At 44.8% G+C, this 20,376-nt stretch overlaps 1 protein-coding gene across 1 annotated transcript; it reads left to right on the forward strand.

Annotated features, from left to right (window-relative positions):
- Positions 1-10,246: 10,246 nt before the first annotated feature.
- On the forward strand, positions 10,247-13,718 carry LOC113746057 (extracellular calcium-sensing receptor-like). The gene is made up of 5 exons (XM_027280322.1): positions 10,247-10,510; positions 10,663-11,229; positions 11,622-11,804; positions 12,041-12,164; positions 12,405-13,718. The coding sequence occupies exons 1-5, from the start codon at positions 10,247-10,249 to the stop codon at positions 13,316-13,318; spliced, it is 2,052 nt and encodes a 683-aa protein (XP_027136123.1). The 3' UTR covers positions 13,319-13,718.
- Positions 13,719-20,376: the final 6,658 nt, after the last annotated feature.

Here is a 20,376-nt window from a genome sequence, read left to right on the forward strand (position 1 = left end):
GGGAAGCCTGTTTGACCAGTGAGAGCATGCGCTGTGCGGGTTCCAATTCGCCAAGAATCGCGATTCATTTTTTTCTGTCAACCGATGCGAGTCGTCACGCATTTGTACCGGTTTTTAATCGTGTCACGATGCATCGTTACATCCCTATTGTGCAGGGAAGAAAATCGGCTCCAATATACAAAATAAAACCCCGGTTGATTCTCAAAATAAAATACTGTAATGTCCAGCCGGACGCGTCAGGAATAAAGAGGCGTTATTTAGCCAACCGGCTTTTATTGCCAAACAGTCTTATTACAGAACTTGGTTATTGTAGGCCATAACCACGCCAAAAGAACATAACAGGTCCCACTCTTCAGCCTCAACAGGACTCACACAGGAGGCGGAACGGCAGCGCCGCGGTCCTTTGCCCGGCGTCAACTCACACCGGAACCGTGTCAGCCGCGGAACGGCAGCGGAGCGAGCCGGCCGTTTTCACGCGAGATCATGAGATCACGCGAGAATCCTGGATGTAAGCGACAAACAGTGTATAAAGAAAACAACAACAACAAACAGCTGACTTTGCTTCTCCAACGTGGAGGAAAATATAAAAAGCATCTGTGTCATAAATGATTGTGTGCTGTTCCACTTCAACAATCAGTCTCTCATCGTCCATGTTGAGACCCTTTGATCGATCTTTGATCACCTGGTGCCACCGGTCATGACGTAACGTTGATGTGAAGTTGTAAAAAGCTACATGAACTGCGTATTGTGTTTTATTTTGAAAGGGGGCGGAAGTTTATTATGTTGATTCTGTGTCGGGTTTCCTGTCTGGTGTGCAGTGCTCTGTTGAAATTTACGAGGTTTAGCAGCGGCTCACGGAAAAAATAGAAATGCTACGGAAAGCTCACGCCGTGGCGCGGAGAGCCGCTTCTGGGACGCTTCTGAGCCGCGCCCTGTGTGAGTGCTCTCATTGACTAGACTGGTTATTTGGTGACCACGGCGGTGCCGTTCCGCTTCCGTTCCACCTCCGGTGTGAGTTGGCCTTCACTCGTGCCGTCTCTAACCACACATGCTCCCTCTCTCACCTGCTCCCCCGCCCCCTTGCTCTCATACAGGTGCATTCATGGACCATGGGAAACCACAGAACTCACATTGTAACACACAACACATTACTGCATTACTGCCCCCCCCCCTTACACAGACCCTCGCCCCGAGGGGTCACATAAAATGTCCCTGAGGTGGCCCGGGGCCCTCCTCCGTCTCCGAGGACGCCTTGGTGTAAACAAAGGCGGCTGCACCTGCAGTCCTGGAACAACCTGCAGATGAACTGGGGTGAGTTGAGGGATGGGGAAGAATGTGGGGAGTTAGAATGAGAGACAGTCATTGAATCTGGGGGAGTGGCTGGCCTGTTCCCCCGGAAAGGTGTGGAGGGCCCAGGGTGCTGATGAGGGTGTGCATCACCTCGGTATGGGGCCAACCTGTCTCTGTGGAGGGCCACCCATCTCCCCCTTGGCGGCAGCTGGACCCTGTAGACCACCTCACCCAGCTTCTCCAAAACCTCACAAGGCCCCACCCAGTGGCTGTCTAACTTGGGACATCGGCCCTTCTTCCTCTTTGGGCTATACACATGTTTTGCCAGGGTTCTGTTGAACCGCTCGACCAGCCCATTACTCTGCGGATGTAAAGGAGTAGTCCGAGTCTTTTGCATGCCCATGCGCTCACACATAGCAGAAAACACACCTGACTCGAAGTTCCTGCCTTGGTCGCTGTGAATGACCTCAGCTGCACCAAACTGGGCAAACATGCCCTCCACCAGAGCATCTGCGACCGTCTCTGCCTCCTGCCTCCGGCCATTTTGTAAAGTAGTCCATGGCAGCTAAAACATAACGGTTGCCCCTGTCTCTGCGGGGAAACGGGCCCATTATGTCCACCGCCCCCAATGCCAGCTGCTGTAGCGGGGCGCGAGACTGATCCAGGGGACCCTTGTGTGCCGTGCAGAGGTCACAGCAGTGACAAAAGTCCTCAACATCTCTCCTCATCTGACCCCAGTAGAAGCCCTGCCGGACGCAACGGAGGGTTTTTGAGACTCCAAAGTGCCCCGCCCCAGCAGTACCATGAGAGGCTTTCAGCACCGTCTCTCTCAGTGCTCTGGGGACCACCACCTGCCACCTCACTTCCCCTGTAGCTGGCTCCTTCCAGGCTCTCTGGAGCACCCTCTCCTTCACCCGTAGAGCCCCAAACTTTGTAAACAGTCCTTTAGTGGCAGGAGAGCATCCAGCAACCTCATTCCACCCTGGCTGTTGTCCTGACTCCACCCACTGCAGCACAGGGTGCAGATCAGCATCCTGCTCCTGCTGCGCTCTACATTCAGGTGAGTCAACAACCCTGCAGACAGGCCTTTCTCCATCCCGCATGGAGCCTTGTTTCTCCATGCGGAGCTCTTTCTCCCGGACCTCTCTTTTTTCACAGTATCTGCAGCCGTCAAGAGCACAGGGACGCCGAGACATAGCATCAACATTAGCATGGCGGGTTCCAGCCCTGTACTCTACTTGAAACACGTACGGTGCCAGCTCTTCCAGCCAGCGTGCAATCTGCCCTTCTGGCTCTTTGAAGGACATTAACCACTGGAGGGCAGAGTGGTCAGTTCAGACAGTGAAAGGCAGGCCACACAGATAGTACTTGAAGTGGCTATTGCCCTCACGATAGCCAGCAGTTCTCTCCGTGTCACACAGTAGCGCCGTTCAGCCTTTTTGAAAGTCTTACTAATGTACGCCACCACTTTCTCCCCCTCCACCCCCACCTGACTCAGCACCGCCCCCATCCCAACATCACTGGCGTCTGTGTCCAAGACGAATTGCAGGTTAGGGTCTGGGGGGGTGAGGACCAGGTCAAGGCCTTCTTCAAAGAGCTAAAGGCCTGCTCACACTCAGGAGTCCAAGAGAAATTGCTGTCTTTCTGCTGCAGGCGGAACAGGGGTGCAGCTATACAAGAGAAGCCGCGCACAAACCGCTTGTAGTAAGACGCCAGTTCGATGAAGCTTTTCAGCTCACTTGGCTTCAGGTTGGTGGGGGTTGGCCAGTCTTTCACTGCCTGCACCTTCTCCTCCAATGTGCTAATGCCTCCTTCTCTAACCCTGTGCCCCAGAAACTCCAGCTCTCTTCTCATGAAGCAGCACCTGTCGGGGTGAAGCTTCAGACCAGCCGCCGATATCCTCTGCAGAACCCGTCGCAGGGCCCCCAAGGCTGCATGGAAAGAGTCCCCATGGACCAGTATGTCATCCAGGTAGACCAGACACTCCTGTTGGGGAATGTCACCCAGCACCTTTTCCATCAGCTGTTCGAACGTGGCCGGAGCGTTGTACAGGCCAAAGCAGAGGACTCGAAACTGCCACAATCCTCTGCCGGTACAGAAAGCAGTCTTTGGTCTGGCTGAGGGGCACCTGCCAATATCCACTGTGAAGGTCCAATGAGGAAAACCAGGACGAGCCAGTTACCAAGTCCAGAGATTCGTCGATTCGGGGCAGTGGGTACGAGTCTTTCTTGGTCACACTGTTTAGTGGCCTGTAGTCCACACAGAACCTCATCTTTGGACTTCTCTTCTTATTGATCATTACAACCCCAGAGGCCCATGGGCTGTCAGAGGGCTTGATGATGCCAGTCTTCAGCATCTCATCAATAGCGCTGTCTGCAGCAGCCTGGTGCCTCATGGGAAGGCGGCCGGGGCGTGTCTTGATGGGCTGTGCATCGCCGGTATCAATTTTGTGCTGCACCAGGTGTATCAGACCCACTTCCTCGTCTGTAAGAGCAAAAATGTCCAACAACAGCTGCCACCACTCCTGCTGCTGCCTGGGTTCCAGGTTATCACAGCTGCGCCTCCATATCTCCTGTACTGCTGCCAGTCTGTCCTCCTTACCTGCATTGGGCTGCTGATCAGGGGCAGGGGGCTGTTCGACAACTGGTATACGAGATGTGGGGGGCAGGGGCGTAGGGGAAAAAGCTTGGGGCTGAGGGTCCGGGCCCCGACATTCCTCTGCCGCTTGAGAGGTTGACGGGTGTGGCCTTGGGGCCTGGGTGGGGGGTACCATTCCAACTGTGGGCCCCCCTGGGGATGTCAGTGTGTTCTTCCCCAGGTCTAACAAACAGTTGGTAGCCCGCACGAAGTCCAGTCCTAATATACAGGGGTCCTGGACCACTGCAACCCACACTTTACAGTTCACTGAGAGCACCCCCACTTGTATAGCCACCACCCTCTTCCAAGCATAGGGGCTAGCTCACCCGTCACTGTCCGCAGCTTCACCACAGTAGGTTCCAGCTGTATCCCCGCTGGGACCTGGTCGGGTCTCATCAGTGTGGCCGTGGAGCCGGTGTCGACGCGAGCTACACATGGGGCCCCCGCCAGGGTGATGGGGACATGTCAGAAATCCCCCAAGTGTGTCCAGCCCACCACTCTTGCAGCCTCGGGGATGTCATCTGCTTCTGGGCGGAGTGGAGCCCTGCTCCCCCGTCTGTACCGCTGGGCTCTGTCCCGGGGCGACAAAGCATGGTGGGACACAGGGGCAGGGGTCTGTGTCGTCCCATCTACACAGACCCTGGGGCGTTTCCCTGGACACCAGCCAGCTTGGGGCACCTCACGCTGATGTGGCCGGACTGACCACACACCCAACACACAGGAGGACCTCGGCAAGGACGGTTGTTGCTGCGCCGCGGTTGCAGTGACGCAGCACGGACTAATTCAGTCAGCTCATCTGCTGTCATCACTTGTGGTCTCTCCATCGTATCTAAAAGAGCTCATAATACCTTACTACCCCTCTAGAACACTGCGCTCTCAGGACGCTGGGTTCCTTGTGGTTCCTATAGTTTCCAAAAGTAGATTGGGAGCCAGAGCTTTCAGCTATCAGGCTCCTCTTCTGTGGAACAAACTACCTTTCTGGGTTCGGGAGGCAGACACGGTCAAACCTTTAAGAATAGACTTAAGACTTTCCCTTTTTGATAAAGCCTATAGTTAGGGCTGGCTCAGGTCATCCCTTAGTTATGCTGCCATAGGATAACTCAGGGGACCCCAGGTTTATGCTAGCCAGGCACGGTATGGTTGAATGGCACACATCTCCCTTACCAAAAACCCTCTCTCTCTCTCTCTCTCTCTCTCCCTCTCTCTCTATCTCTCTCCATCTCTCCATCTGTGGACATGTCTCATTAATGCATGTTACTAACCAAACTTCCCCGGAGTTTCTGTGCTCTGTCGTCCAGCAGGTTCTCGTGGATCGTGGCTGCTCTGTGATCCTGGCACGACGCCACTACTATATTATTACTGTCATTATACTACCATATCTGTACTGTAATCATTTTTATCATTCATTGTGATTCATTGTCATTTTGTCATCATTTATTAATTGTACAAGTGTTGTGTTGATTGTTCTGTACACATGACATCCATTGCACGGCTGGTCCTGGGAGAGGGATCCCTCCTCTGTGGCTCTTCCTGAGGTTTCTTTCACATTTTTTCCCTGTTAAAAGGGTTTTTGTGGGCAAGTTTTTCCTCACTCGAACCGAGGGTCTAAGGACAGATGGTGTCACTCCCTGTACAGATTGTAAAGCCCTCTGAGGCAAATGTACTTTGTGACTTTGGGCTATACAAATGAAAATTGATTTGATTTGATTTGATCTCCGACGATCTCTCTCTCCAGGGCCAGCTCCAGCGCCTCCTGCAGACTATGAGGGTGCGCTAGTTGTGTTTGTATGCACAGCTTTCTAGGAGTTATGGCTTGGGTGAACTGGTCTCTGGCTAGTTCATTCTGCACGTCAGGGGACATGTGAGCATACGCTCTCCTCGCCAGGGTTTCAATGTCATTAGCCAACACACGGAGCGGCTCCCCAGCCCGCCTCTTCCTGCTTGACAGTTCTGAGCGCAGAACACCAGGCTGGTTGCATTGTCCAAACCGGCGCTGCAGAGCACCCACTAAAGCTCTATAGTTCTCTTTTTTGGCCGGGCAAAGCAGCAGCAAGCATGTCGAAGCCTCATCTGTAAACCACAGGGCCAGCTGGAGCGCTTTAATGTCCTCTGACCAGCCTGCAGCCCGTGCTAAGAGTTCAAATTGGGCGTGGAAGACCTCCCAGTCCGTCTTACCGGAGTATTTCGGCGTCTTCATTTGAACTTGGTTACAGCTGGCGCTGCCATCCAGCCCCGTGGTGCTCGCCGCAGGCGTCCTCCTGCCGGCGTGCTCCTCCGCGCCCCACGAGCCGAGGCCAGCCTCTTTAGCCAACTTCCTAGCCGACTGTCTTATGTGGGCCACATGCTCTGAAGCACGGTTAAACACCGCCTCATGCGTCGACATACCGGCATAAGCATCGTCCATCGGCTCCTCTTTGATTTTCGGACGACCTCCGGTCTTTTTCGTCTGTTCTGCCATGCTGCAGGCTGAGTTAGCCAGGTCCGGGCTAGCCGCGCTAGCTGAGGTTAGCAAAACTTCGGCGGTTTTACTTCTGACACCAATATAACGTCCAGCCGGACGCATCAGGAATAAAGAGGCGTTATTTAGCAAACCGGCTTTTACTGCCAAACAGTCTTATTACAGAACTCGGTTATTGTAGGACATAACCACGCCAAAAGAACATAACAGGTCCCACTCTTCAGCCTCACTCGTGCCGTCTCTAACCACTCACGCTAACACATGCACGCTCCCTCTCTCACCTGCTCCCCTGGCCCCTTGCTCTCATACAGGTGCATTCATGGACCATGGGAAACCACAGAACTCACATTGTAACACACAACACATTACATTACTGCAGGGTCACTACAATACTCTTATATGATACTTACAAGAACACATCATAATGGGCGGGGACGACCTGAAGTCAACAGGTCAGAGGTTTTTTGGTCTCTTCTCACCCCGTCGACCCCATGGATGAGGAGAAGTTGATTCTGGAGGTCCAAAATCAACCTATCATTTATGACACCTCACATCCTTTTTAAGGACACCAGAAAAAAAGATGTAGCATGGAATACCATTGCAGGAGTCAAAAAGACTACAGCCGGCAATATCGTGTGATTATGCGTGAATTCGCAAGATCTCGTGCAGTGGCCGGTGGAGACGCACCTGTGCGCATCACAAACGGATTATGTGTGAGTTGGCGGACGGCGGAGTATGCTGTTGTTCCGGGGCGGAGCTGTTCTGCAGCCGTTCCGCATGCAGTGCATTTTAGGTGTTAAAATACATTGTGTAGTTTTTCCACTATGTAACTTTTTAGTTTGTTAGCTATAATGCCCTGACAGTGAGCTTCGAGCACTGGGCAAGTACCAAAGGTGTTTGGACCACCAGGAAGAGGACGTTTTTTTTCACTGAGACACTTGTGCTGAAATGATCACAGGGCAAACGAGCAATGTAACCAGGCTGCATCCTCTTTGGATAGAGGCAAAGAGGGTCACATTGAGTTTTCCATGTAAATTGGAAGATGTCAAATCTAAGTTGTCAAAGACACTATCTCCTACCACAATACAGTTAACGCCTGAAATTCCTTTACATAAGCAGCGTACATAAAAACTCAACCAACTCTTGGTCGATGGACTTTAAAAAGGGTATGGCCAAAACCTTTTTTTTTTTCTGTTTGGGCGCCTCCCTCCTCTCAAACAACCTGATATGTCCACAGAGACAAAACATCACTGTTACATTTTGTTTTCTTTCATAATACTTTAATGTGAATAAATATCAGTGCAAGCTTGTGATTTTTATTGAAGGACATGTTATGCCTCCCTGTGATTTGGTGCTCTTACGCAGTATGAGATCCGCACAGAGGTGGCCTGAGCAGGGTTGGGCACTCTTAAAGCTGTTGTTGGTGGCATCTGTCTTTCAGGCTGAGGAGCCGGTGTGCAGGCGGAGAGGAGATCCTGAGGACCCCCAGATAGCCAAGGATGGGGACATTATATTAGGGAAAGGGTTTTTTTTATCTTTATCTCGAGATTTTATTATTTTTTGTTGTTATTTGTTTTAGATCTGCCATCTTGCTACTTGTGCATGTCTCAGTGATAAAACCAGGTACCCATCCTTCCTCAGAACAATACCCAGTGACTACTACCAGAGTAGAGCCCTGGCTCATTTGGTCAAGCACTTTAGTTGGAGCTATTAGAACAAATGATGATTATGGCAATAATGGCATGGCCACTGTGAGTGCAGCGTGCTGACTCACTAGCCTTGAACCTCGAAGTTCTTTCACACACGACACATACACAAAATAAAGGTCTTGAATCCTTCTTTGTGGTTTGTACTTTTTACTAAAATTTAAAACAATACAAAACAAAAGATGAATTCCTAACAGCTAAATTATCCTAATGTGCCGTGACGGTCAAAAGACTGTGATGCTTCCATGGCTCGAGGCTTCTAGCTGTCCTTCATGCGTCCTCACGCTTTTATGTTAACCTCAACAGCCAATCATATTGCATCATATTTTAGCATGTGCACATGAATATTCTTATTATCTAAAAATCAACTCAAAATTCTTCAACAAATATTAATATCTTAATATAGTATTAAATCTAAATCTACAAATATGCACAAAACCTACAAAACATAAAAACGGCTCTAACAGCCACATTCACAGAAATCACCCAGCAGTTAAGCATCTGTCTTGAATACTCTTTAATACTCTTTTTTAGAACAGATCCACGAGACACAATGCAAAAGATAATTGACATTATTAAAACATTATTATCACCACAACTTAACTGGGTACCAGTGGGTAGGCACTGAGGCCTGGATATTTGATTCACAACATATTTTGGACGGAGCTATAGGCCTGATAGGCAAATTTAAGGCTGTATCTTTCTATGTTGAGCGAGATTGTCTGATATCTAATATTAAACCATCAGTTGAGGATAAGCTTTTCTTTTGTCTGTTGTGTATATTTTACTTCCTATCTCTTGGACCAGAATTTCTGAGAGTTGTTTACATGTTTTGTTTTTAGAAATGATGAGGTGCTTTTCCTGTGATAATTAAATTTGTGCATTCTCACTTTTCATTTTACTTAAAATATTTGATTTCTTAGTAATATTTAGGACTGCAATTATATTAAATCAAGAAATCTTAGGCTTATTGTTAGGCATGGATTTCAACGACTTTACACATGTCATATTTTTGTTTTTTACCACCAAAAACATGGCTTGTTTTAAATAATCCATTGGGAATCATTTAAAACTTGAGATTCCAGAGCAACCTTATAAGCAATATTCCACTCTTTACAAAGAAAATGCCCCTATGGCATGGCAGAGTATAATTTTTTCAACTTTGTTTTGCATTATCTTAGATTCACATATAAACTGTGTCACCATAATGTTCAACTCACAATGTAAAAAACAGAAACCTTTTGGACAGGACAAATGAATGTTCATATTATAGATGTTTAAAATAGGCAAAGTCCCAAAACTCTTTTCATGTTTGTGCATCTCCCTCATCCCAACCCAGCTGATATCAACAGATAAAACATTACAGTTCAATTATTATAGTTTATTCTGCTCCAAAGTATATAAATATCAGTGCAGGCTTCTGATTTACATTTACATTGTTCATGTGACGCCACCCAGTGGTTTACCTCTCTTAGACAGTATGACGTCACACAGAGGTGGCCAGAGCAGGGTTGGGCACCTTACAGCTGTTGTTGGTAGCGTCTTCTCTCAGCTGAGGAGCCAGTGTGCAGGCGAGAGGGAGATCCTGAGAATCCCCACTATCTAAGGATGGTGACATTATGTTGGGAGGAATCTTCTCTTTCACAACAAATGGAAAAACCAAACAGGATTCCTACATGCACAAGCCACAGCCACTGCAATGTTACAGGTAAATATTGAGGAAGTGTGTACAGATACAAAATAGGTTCTCAAAATGAGTACTAAAATCAGAAATGTTTCATCTTATGTATATTATTCTATAATATATATATATATAATTATATGTATATATATATATATATATATATAATATATATATATATATATAATATATATATATATATATATATTGTACATGGGGTGGTTGCTCTACAACTGGCTAAAACAACAAGCCCTATGTTATGGTCTTCCACGGTCCTTTGAATCAAGTTTGAATTTCAAAAAACTTAGCAGGAAAATTAGAAATATTCCATGTTGTGTGTACATATATGCCACCAAAACCTGCTATTTTACTCATTGTTTTTTATTTTGAGTACAAAGTTCCAACTGCAATTTCAATTATTTATACCTGTTCAAATTAAGTTTGAATTTCAGAGCATTCCACTTTGCCCAGACTATGCTTTTCGCCATAGAGGAAATTAATAACAGCACAGACCTACTGCCTGGCATCTCTCTGGGCTATAAGCTGTATGATGACTGTGTCTTCATTGCCAGAGCTGTGAAGGTTGCACTGGCCTTGGCTAATGGTAATGAAGATGTATCTGCACCCTCTGAGAAACCATGTACCAGACCTGCCCAAGTGCCGGCCATTATTGGGGGGACCTTTTCCTCTCCTTGCATGGCTATATCTACTGTCATTGGACCTTTTTATATCCCAGTGGTGGGTAAAATATTATTATATTTGTGAAACATGATTATTCTTTAAATCTTCCAGTTGGTCATAGGAACAGGGGTTCTAAAGAATTGTGCTACACTGTGTAAATGTTTGATATGTTCATATGTGAATCTTGGGAAATCTTTTTTTTCTTTTAGATTGCCCATATTGCTACTTGTGCTTGTCTTAGTGATAAAACCAAGTACCCGTCCTTCATCAGAACAATACCCAGTGACTACTACCAGAGCAGAGGCCTGGCCCAGTTAGTCAAGCACTTTAATTGGACTTGGGTTGGAGCTATTAGAATGGATAATGATTATGGCAATAATGGCATGGCCACATTTACGGAAGTTGCCCAGCAGCTCGGCATCTGTCTAGAGTACTCTGTGGCTTTCTATAGATCAGATCCACCAGACGAAATACAAAAAATTGTTGATATAATCAGAGCTTCCACTTCAAAGGTGATTGTCACTTTCCTATCTCCCACGGAGTTATCTTTGCTCATACATCAGATGTCTCACTACAACTTGACTGGGTACCAGTGGGTAGGCACTGAGGGCTGGATAATTGATGCCTATACTGCAGCCATGGATAGACATCACATTCTGGATGGTGCTATGGGCCTCTCAATCCCCAAAGCACATGTCAGTGGCATGACAGAGTTCATCTTGGATGTGAAGCCACTCAATTCATCTAGTCAAGAACTGTTTACAGAGTTTTGGGAGGCAATATTTAGCTGTAAGTTCAAGCAGTCAAATGCATCAGCAGGGAATGAGAGAGAATGTACTGGACATGAAGATGTGAATCAAGTGCAAAACAGCTTCACTGATATGTCAATGATGCCTCTCTTTTACAATATGTATAAAGGAGTGTATGCTGTTGCTCATGCACTTCATAACATGCTCAGCTGTAACAAAACATGTGACAAAAATGTGCAGCTAGATCCATTTACGGTGAGTTAAACACCAAATACCTAAGTTATAGTTTTCAAGTTAGCTACAAAGAAAATCATGAATTGAATTCAGAAAAAATAAACTGCTATTTTTATGTTATAAACTGCTATTATGCTGTTGACAATGTTTGTCAAATAATTTTACATGAATATATTTCTTCTTAGATTTTACAGCACATAAGAAAGGTTCATTTCAAAACAAAGGAAGGAGATGAAGTTTACTTTGATGAAAATGGAGACCCAGTAGCAAAGTATGAAATTATAAACTGGCAGCCATCAGAAAATGGCATCATGGACTTTGTCACAGTTGGTCTTTATGATGCATCTTTACCTGCTGACAAACAAATGGTCATGCAGAATATATCTTTAACGTGGGCACAGAACTCACAACAGGTAGACTACTATGTCAAATTGCTCATGAACGTTTGTTTGAATTGGTATAATTATATAAGTCATTAGTTATTGTTACTCTCTTGTAATATTTGGTTTAGATGTAAGAAAAAATATATATTTATTTATAGATAATTGCAGATAACGTCCTGCTGAAGTGATTGCATACATCTCTCTCATTGTTGTCCATGCAGGTGCCTGTGTCAGTTTGCAGTGAGAAATGTCCCCCAGGAACTCGCAAGGTTCTGCAGAAAGGAAAGCCTGTCTGCTGCTATGACTGTTTAAGATGTGCAGAGGGAGAAATAAGCAACATTACAGGTGTAGTAATATTTAATGCAAGACAAATCCCAAAGAAACACAAACAAAAATCTAAATGTCATGTTTGCATGCCAATGTAAAGAAGGTATTTTAAGTAAACAAACAACAAAAAAAACAAAAACAAGTACTTTCTTTCATCAAAATGTTATCCTTTTATTATCTGGTAATAATGTAGTGTCTGTTTAATGGGCACAGAAGAGATGGAACAAGTGTTACAACTGCTTTAATAATATTTTTCAGATTCTATCACCTGTGTGAGATGTGATCCTGAGTTCTGGTCAAATGAGAGAAGAGATGCCTGTGTAAAGAAGGAGGCAGAGTTTCTATCATATGAAGAGATTATGGGAGCACTGCTCACTGCAGCCTCTTTATTTGGAACATGCATGACTGCTGTTGTGGCATTCATTTTCTTCAGATACAGACAGACTCCAATTGTCAGAGCCAACAACTCTGAGCTGAGCTTCCTGCTGCTCTTCTCCTTGACTCTGTGTTTCCTGTGTTCTCTGACATTCATTGGTCAGCCATCTGATTGGTCCTGCATGCTGCGACACACTGCATTCGGCATCACCTTTGTCCTCTGTATCTCTTGTGTTCTGGGGAAAACAATAGTAGTGTTAATGGCCTTCAGAGCCACACTTCCAGGTAGTGATGTGATGAAATGGTTTGGGCCTGCACAGCAGAAACTCAGTGTTGTGGGTTTCACTATTATACAAGTTGTCATATGTATCCTCTGGTTGACAATCTCTCCTCCATTTCCATTTAAGAACTTTCATACATTCAAGGACAAAATAATCTTAGAGTGTGCTCTGGGTTCAGCTGTCGGCTTTTGGGCTGTACTTGGATACATAGGACTTCTGGCCATGTTGTGTTTTTTTCTTGCTTTTCTGGCTCGGAAACTGCCTGATAATTTCAATGAAGCCAAATTTATCACCTTCAGCATGCTGATATTCTGTGCAGTATGGATCACTTTTATCCCAGCGTATGTCAGTTCTCCTGGGAAGTTCAGTGTTGCTGTGGAGATATTTGCTATTCTGGCTTCAAGTTTTGGACTGCTCATTTGCATTTTTATTCCAAAATGTTACATTATCTTACTGAAACCAGAGAAGAACACAAAAAAGAATATGATGGGGAAGGGGGCAACAAAATCATCCTGATCGTGGCAATTCTAATATCATCCCAATTGTTACATAATAATTTGCCAGATAGACATGGTAGATAGACAAGTATGACATCTTGCTTAATTTACCTGAATACTTCCATTGTATACTGTAGTATTAATGTAATATACAATCATAAACATATATGTACATATACATAGTGAAAATATATAATGATATTCCTTATTGGTTTTATTATTTAATACAGTCCATGCAATTGTAATGAAATAATAAAATCCAGTTTTACAGCCAAAATTATCTGTCTTACAAATTTTGGAGGGAGGTGGAGGGGTATGTTTAACAGCCCAGACTACACCAAGGAAATCTTTGTGAGAATGGGTGAGAGGAGTGAATGATGGAAAAACAAACTGACTATAGTTCTAGCATACAAGACTAAATTTACACCACCGACCAAGAGAAATATATAATTATTTATCACAAGCTCTTCCGGTCTGGGTGTCTTTCTGTCACGACATACCACAAATTTGTCATGCGGACACCAATAAAAGCAAATAGCAGAATGTTTGAGATGTAGCATTTAGCCATGATTAAACAAAGATGACATAATCTACTAACAGTTCAACCAAAATAATGCACATAATTAGAATCAAGTGTTTTATTTATGAATAACAATCAATTAAAACATGCAACTTGTTTAAAATAGAAAAAAAAAAAAAACTTTTCTGGTGGGGGACCTCTTTTTTTTTTTCTTTTTGGTCCGTAGAGATAAAGCATCACTGTTCTATAATTTATTTATTTTTTGTTTGTTTGTTCTGCTGATTCAAAGTATATAAATACAAGCCATTGATTTACATTAAAGTACACATGATGCCACCCAGTGGTTTAGTTCTCTTAGACAGTATGAGGTGGCCAGAGCAGGGTTGGGCACTCTTACAGCTGTTGTTGGTGGCATCTTTCTCTCAGGCTGAGGAGCCAGTGTGCAGGCTTAGAGGAGATCCTGAGAACCCTGAGCTATCCAAGGATGGGTACATTATATTGCGGGGGAATCTTCTCTGTCCACAGCAAGTATGAAAACATTCAGGATACCTTCATGCAGAAAGCAGTGCCAGTGCAATGCTGCAGGTAAATAATACCTTAGAAATCTATTTAGATTTATTTTTATTGTTTTTTATTAATACCATCAAATATTTTAATTTAGCAAACAATAGCATTTGTTTCTATTTCACTATTTTTGACTGTCTGCTTCAAGGTTGAATTTCAGAGGGTTTCAGTATACCCAGGCTATGCTTTTTGCCATAGAGGAGATTAATAACAGCACAGACCTACTGCCTGGCATCTCTCTGGGATATAAGATGTATGATGCCTGTGCCAGAGGTGTGAGGGTTGCTCTGGCCTTGGCTACGGGTAATAAAAAGGTATCTGCACCCATCGAGGCACCATGTACCAGACCTGCCCAAGTGCAGGCCATTATGGTAGGGACCTCTTCGCCTTCTTGCAAGGATATATCTGGTATCATCGGACCCTTTTATATTCCATTGGTGGGTAAGATTTGTATGAATGAAATCACATTAAAAAATTATTAAATTATCTTGATTTCAAATAAAAAAATTAAAAAAAAATCTCTTTCTCACCCCGGCGGGGTGGTATTCCCGTGTCATCCTCAAGCTCGGGTCCTCTACCAGAGGCCTGCGAGTTTGAGGGTTCTGCGCAGTATCTTCGATGTTCCTAGGACTGCACTCTTCTGGACTGAGGCTTCAGATGTTGTTCCCGGGATTTGCTGGAGCCACACTCCCAGTTTGGGGGTTACTGCCCCAAATGCCCCCACTACCATGGGGACCATGCAACCCTTGACCTTCCACATCTGTTCCAGCTGCTCTTTCAACCTTTGGTACTTCTCAAGTTTCTCATGTTCCTTCTCCCTGATGTTGGCGTCAGCTGGGATCGCCACATCTATCACCACTACCCTCTTCTGCTCTTTGTCCACCACCACTTTCTCCGGTTGGTTAGCCAGGACCTGTTTGTCAGTCTGGAAGCTGAAGTCCCACAGCACCTTGGCCCTGTTGTTCTCAGCCACCTTCTGTGGTATAGCCCATCGGGATTTAGGTACTTCTATTCAATACTGGTTGCAGATGTTCCTGTATACTATCCCAGCCACTTGGTTGTGCCTCTCCATGTACGCTGATCCAGCTAGCATCTTACACCCTGCTACTATGTGCTGGACTGTCTCGGGGGCTTCTTTACACAGTCTGCATCTTGGGTCTGCTCTACTCTGGTAGATCCTGGCCTCTATGGCTCTTGTGCTTATGGCCTGTTCTTGTGCTGCCATGATTAGTGCCTCTGTGCTGTCTGTCAGTCCTGCATTATCCAGCCACTGGTAGGATTTCTTGACTCAGCCACTTCCTCTATCTGACGGTGGTACATGCCATGTAGGGGTTTGTTTGTCTGTTCCTCCTCCTCTGCACCCTCCTCAGGGTTCTGCTGCCTGAGACACTCACTTAGCAGTTCATCCTTCTGGGCCATCTTTCTGATGTAGTCTTGTATTTTCGATGTTTCATCCTGGACCGTGGCCTTGATGCTCACTAGTCCTCAGCCTCCCTCTTTCCGCTTAGTGTATAGTCTCAGCGTGCTGGACTTGGGGTGGAACCCTCCATGCATGGTGAGGAGCTTTCTAGTCTTGATATCTGTGGCTTCTATCTCCTCCTTTGGCCAGTTTATGATGCCAGCAGGGTATCTGATGACTGGTAGTGCATACATGTTGATGGCTTGGACCTTGTTCTTACCATTCAACTGGCTTTTCAAGACCTGCCTTACTCTCTGGAGGTATTTGGCTGTGGTTGACTTCCTTGTGGTCTCTTCATGGTTTCCATTAGCCTGCCAAGGTACTTGTAGCTGTCTTGGATATCACCTATGTTGCCCTCTGGTAGGTCAATCCCCTCAGTCCGGATCATCTTGCCTCTCTTTGAGACCATCCGGCCACACTTGTCAAGTCCGAATGACATCCCTACGTCATCGCTGTAGATCCTAGTGGTGTGGATCAGTGAGTCTATTTCTCGCTCATTCCTGGCATACAGCTTGATGTCATCCATGTAGAGCAGGTGGCTGATTGTTGCCCCACTACGGAATCGGTACCCGTACCTGCTCTTCGTAATGATCTGACTGAGGGGGTTCAGGCCTATGCAGAACAGCAGTAGTGATAGTGCATCGCCTTGGTATATGCCACACTTGATGTTGACTTGGGCAATGGGCTTTGAATTGGCCTCTAGGGTTGTCTTCCACATTTCCATTGAGTTCTGGATGAAGGTCCTTAGGTTCCTGTTGATCTTATACAGTTCCAGACATTCCAGTATCCATGTGTGCAGCATTGAGTCGTAGGCTTTCTTGTAGTCGATCCAGGCAGTGCACAGGTTGGTCTGTCTCTTCTTACAGTCTCGGGCGACTGTTCTATCAACCAGTAGCTGGTGCTTGGCTCCCCTGGTGTTACTGCCAATTCCTTTCTGTGCCTTACTCATGTATTGAGCCACATGCTTACTCATTTTTGCTGCAATGATGCCTGACAGGGCCTTCCATGTTGTGCAGAGACAGGTGATTGGCCGGTAGTTGGATGGGATGGGTCCCTTCTCGGGGTCCTTCATGATAAGGACTGTCCTGCCTTGCGTTAGCCACTCTGTGTGAGTCCCATCCCTGAGCAGCTGGTTCATCTGTGCTGCTAGGCGCTCATGAAGTGCAGTTAGCTTCTTCAGCCAGTACGTATGGATCATGTCGGGGCCTGGTGCTGTCCAGCTCTTCATCTTTGACCTTCTTTTTTTCTTGGATGCCATTGAGTGGTTACTGGTTCTTGTTCTGGGGAGTTTCTGTGGTCAGTTCTTAGGTCCACTAACCATTGGGCATTGGTGTTGTGTGATGCCTCTCTTTTCCATATGTCTTTCCAGTATTTTTCCACCTCAGCTCTTGGCCGGTCTGGCCGGTTGTTGTTTCCCTGTCACTGAGAGTACACCTTGGCTGGATCAGTGGAGAACAACTTGTTTATTCTCCTGGTATCTCCCTCCTTGGTGTATCTCTTCAACCGGGTGGCCAGAGCTGTTAGTCGCTGTTTGGCAGTTTCGAGTGCCTCTGGTATGGAGAGTGAGTTGTACTTCCTGGGCGCCCCTTTATTCACCTTTCTGGAGTTCTTCCTTTCTGGAGTTCAGCTAGCTGGCTAACTTCTCTCTGTGCTGCCTTTATCTTGGCCTCTATTCGTCTATTCCATGGTGGGTACTGTTTGTTATGTCCCAAGCCCACCTTGTATCCCAGCATCTCCATGATTACTGTTGCTGTACTGTGTATCAGCTTGTTGGTCTCAGCGATGGTTCTTGTGGAGATTGTCTTCAGAGCAGCATTCACATCCACTAGTAGATCTTCTGAAGGTACTTGGCAACTCAGCTTCGGTATTCGTCGGGGGCTCCAGGTTTCCAGTTGGGTCACGATCTTCCTTCTCAGGTCAGCAGCTCTTGTGTTGAGGCTGTTGGTAGCTGTTAGGGCTTGGTACCCAATCTCTGGTTGTGGGGATGATGATGACATCTCCCCGCTGACCTGTCGTCCTGGCTCCCCCTTGCCGTAGCATCATTGTTGTATTTCATTAATCTCTAGTTGTGATAGTAGATTTCGATTACGGATGTTGGAACACTGGGCTAATAGCTGTTTCTTTGTTAGCCTTGATTGTGGGTTTCGAAGTATCCAATGGTCTCACATTCGCTGCATGTATCCCCTCTCTCTGGGATTGCTTGTATAGTAGCTTGTATTCCAGCAACTCCGTATTTTCTGCCCTCGTCCATCGGTGTTTTGTTCCAGTAGCCCATTTCTCATCAGTTTGCCCTGGTCCCCTAGCAACTGACGCAGACCTTGTTGACCCGGGCGACGTCTGAGCCAGTATCACTCTATCAGTTATTTGTTCACTCATCCTGAGGTAGGATGAGTTATCATGACAAGGGTTTTTACCACTGTACTATTTCCACGCTGATTATCTAAGATATATTATTATACTTAATATATAAATATTATAGATAATATATAGATTATGAATAGATAATCGATATAGCTATATTATCCCTCCCATACCTCCCACCTCGGGCCCCAGGACCAGCAGGCAGGGGAAACTGGAAAGCTCCCCCTGCTTCAGTGTTTTAGAATAAGCATGGGCGTAGCTACCATTATACAACTTTTTAAATTCATTAGTTTGGAACTCCCCTCTTTTACCATGTCAAAAATCAGTAGGCTACACAAGTCTGTTCACTCACATGGTGCTGCTGACACCGACAGCGGGAAACTGAAGGTGAGTCAAGTACTGTCACAACAAAATGTTCAGGTCATTGTTAACTTACTAAAACTAAATATCTGTTTTTTCACCTTAGTGTTTCTGTAAAAAAAACAACAGAAACATAACAAAAAGTCAGTTAAAAAAAACACGTCAGTTGTTAACTAACTGTTAAGAAGCGCTAATGCTACGTTAGCAATAGTGGAAGTGAGGAGGGCAATCAGCTTTCATTTGATTATTACTGTAGGACAGGACTGGCTCTGTTTCACTTCAACCTGTTTTGATTAGAAACATGAAATAATAGATACTGCTCACTAAATAATTATCACTCCACTAGAAATAATATTTGAATTCAATTGAAAAAAATATATACCGCCTTGAATCGTCCATAGATCTAAAAACAAACAGTTGATGAACCATCTTATGCTATGCTCACTTCCAAGCTCACTGTAAATCAACAATGGATCCATAAATTCAATTGTGATCCATTTGTAAAGGCATAGACCACACCAAAAAATAAATAAATAAAAAAATTGAAATTTGCCGAATTGGTGGCACTACCTGAGTTGTGAAATAAAAAAAAATCTGTCTCTCCCTGCATGCTTCCACGAGCAGCTTGCCACAGTAGTTCTGCAAATGTGAAATGGTTTCGCAGTGTTGTTGACTATTCCATGGACAGGTAGAGGTAGCCTACTTCAGGACACATGATGAAAGGTGGAAATCAGCCCCAACTCTTAGCACTTTTTAATCCAGGTTAAAAACTTTTCTTTTTCACAAGCTTATGTGCGGACCTTTTTTAAAGAACTTTAAAGAATTTTTATATTACAGTGATTCGGTTATGTTTTAAATTGTTTTCAAATTTGCATTTTAATGATTTAAATGACATTCTGATGTTTTTTAATTCAATTTCTTTCTTTTTTAATTTTTTTATTTCTATTTGCTATTGCTTGTCTTAATTCAAATGTTTTTCCTTGCCTCTGTAAAGCACTATGAATTCCTTGTGTTACGAATTGTGCTATACAAAAAACTTGCATGCCTTGCCTTGCCTAAATTGCTCTGTGAATGAGGGCTTAGGCAATCTGTCTTGTTTGAGTTTATAAAACATAGTGGGTCCACCACTAGACATGTGGAACCCAACCAAGCATGTTTTAAGAAGTGTGTTATGACCCGGAGGTCCAACAGAGAAAGCATGTAGGGGACAGGGACAGGAAAGGCAGAAGGGAGGACCTAAGCCCCTATTTGAAAAGTTGTGAATTAATTGTTATGACTGCGACTGCTGATATTTGTATGATGTTGTGACCATGTAAAAAACAAGTTTAAGATACAATTGATTTGATGTAGATTTATGGTATGAGATGTAATTAAGTAATGCCAAATCATAATGTAAAATTGATGGGATGTGAATAAACTATGTTAATATGTGAATTGATGGTGTGTATATTGTGGAATTGTTTCTTTTATATTATTATATATATATACTATATATTTATATAATATATATATATATTATTATGTGTTTGTGTGTGTGTGTTGTGTTGTGTGTGTGTGTGTGTGTGTTCTGAGGTTTGTCAGACCCAAAGAATACATTGTTATTACCAGCCAAATTGAATAATTAAAAAATAGGACCAAGTTTTTGAAATCAGGGAGTCAAAATTGGGTAAAACGTAGTTAGTTTCTCATCTCCAAGACTGTGGAGGCGTGTCCACTGAATGTGCTGTGCTGAAGCAACGCCCACTTGTTGGAGCAGTCAAGCAGCAATTTTTAAGTGATTTGTTATTTTTTTTCTCCTATGTAAAAATATAAA

The sequence above is a fragment of the Larimichthys crocea genome, chromosome VII, assembly GCF_000972845.2.
Source record: "Larimichthys crocea isolate SSNF chromosome VII, L_crocea_2.0, whole genome shotgun sequence".
Classification (NCBI taxonomy): Eukaryota; Metazoa; Chordata; class Actinopteri; family Sciaenidae; genus Larimichthys; species Larimichthys crocea.

What these genes read in the sequence shown, in the direction of transcription:
- LOC113746057 (XM_027280322.1), top strand. Translation starts at nt 10,247, where the DNA reads ATGCTTTTCGCCATAGAGGAAATTAATAACAGCACAGACCTACTGCCT. An exon ending in TGTTTACAGAGTTTTGGGAG is followed by an intron (nt 11,230 to 11,621) that starts GCAATATTTAGC and finishes ATTTCTTCTTAG; the next exon opens with ATTTTACAGCACATAAGAAA. An exon ending in AGAAATAAGCAACATTACAG is followed by an intron (nt 12,165 to 12,404) that starts GTGTAGTAATAT and finishes AATATTTTTCAG; the next exon opens with ATTCTATCACCTGTGTGAGA.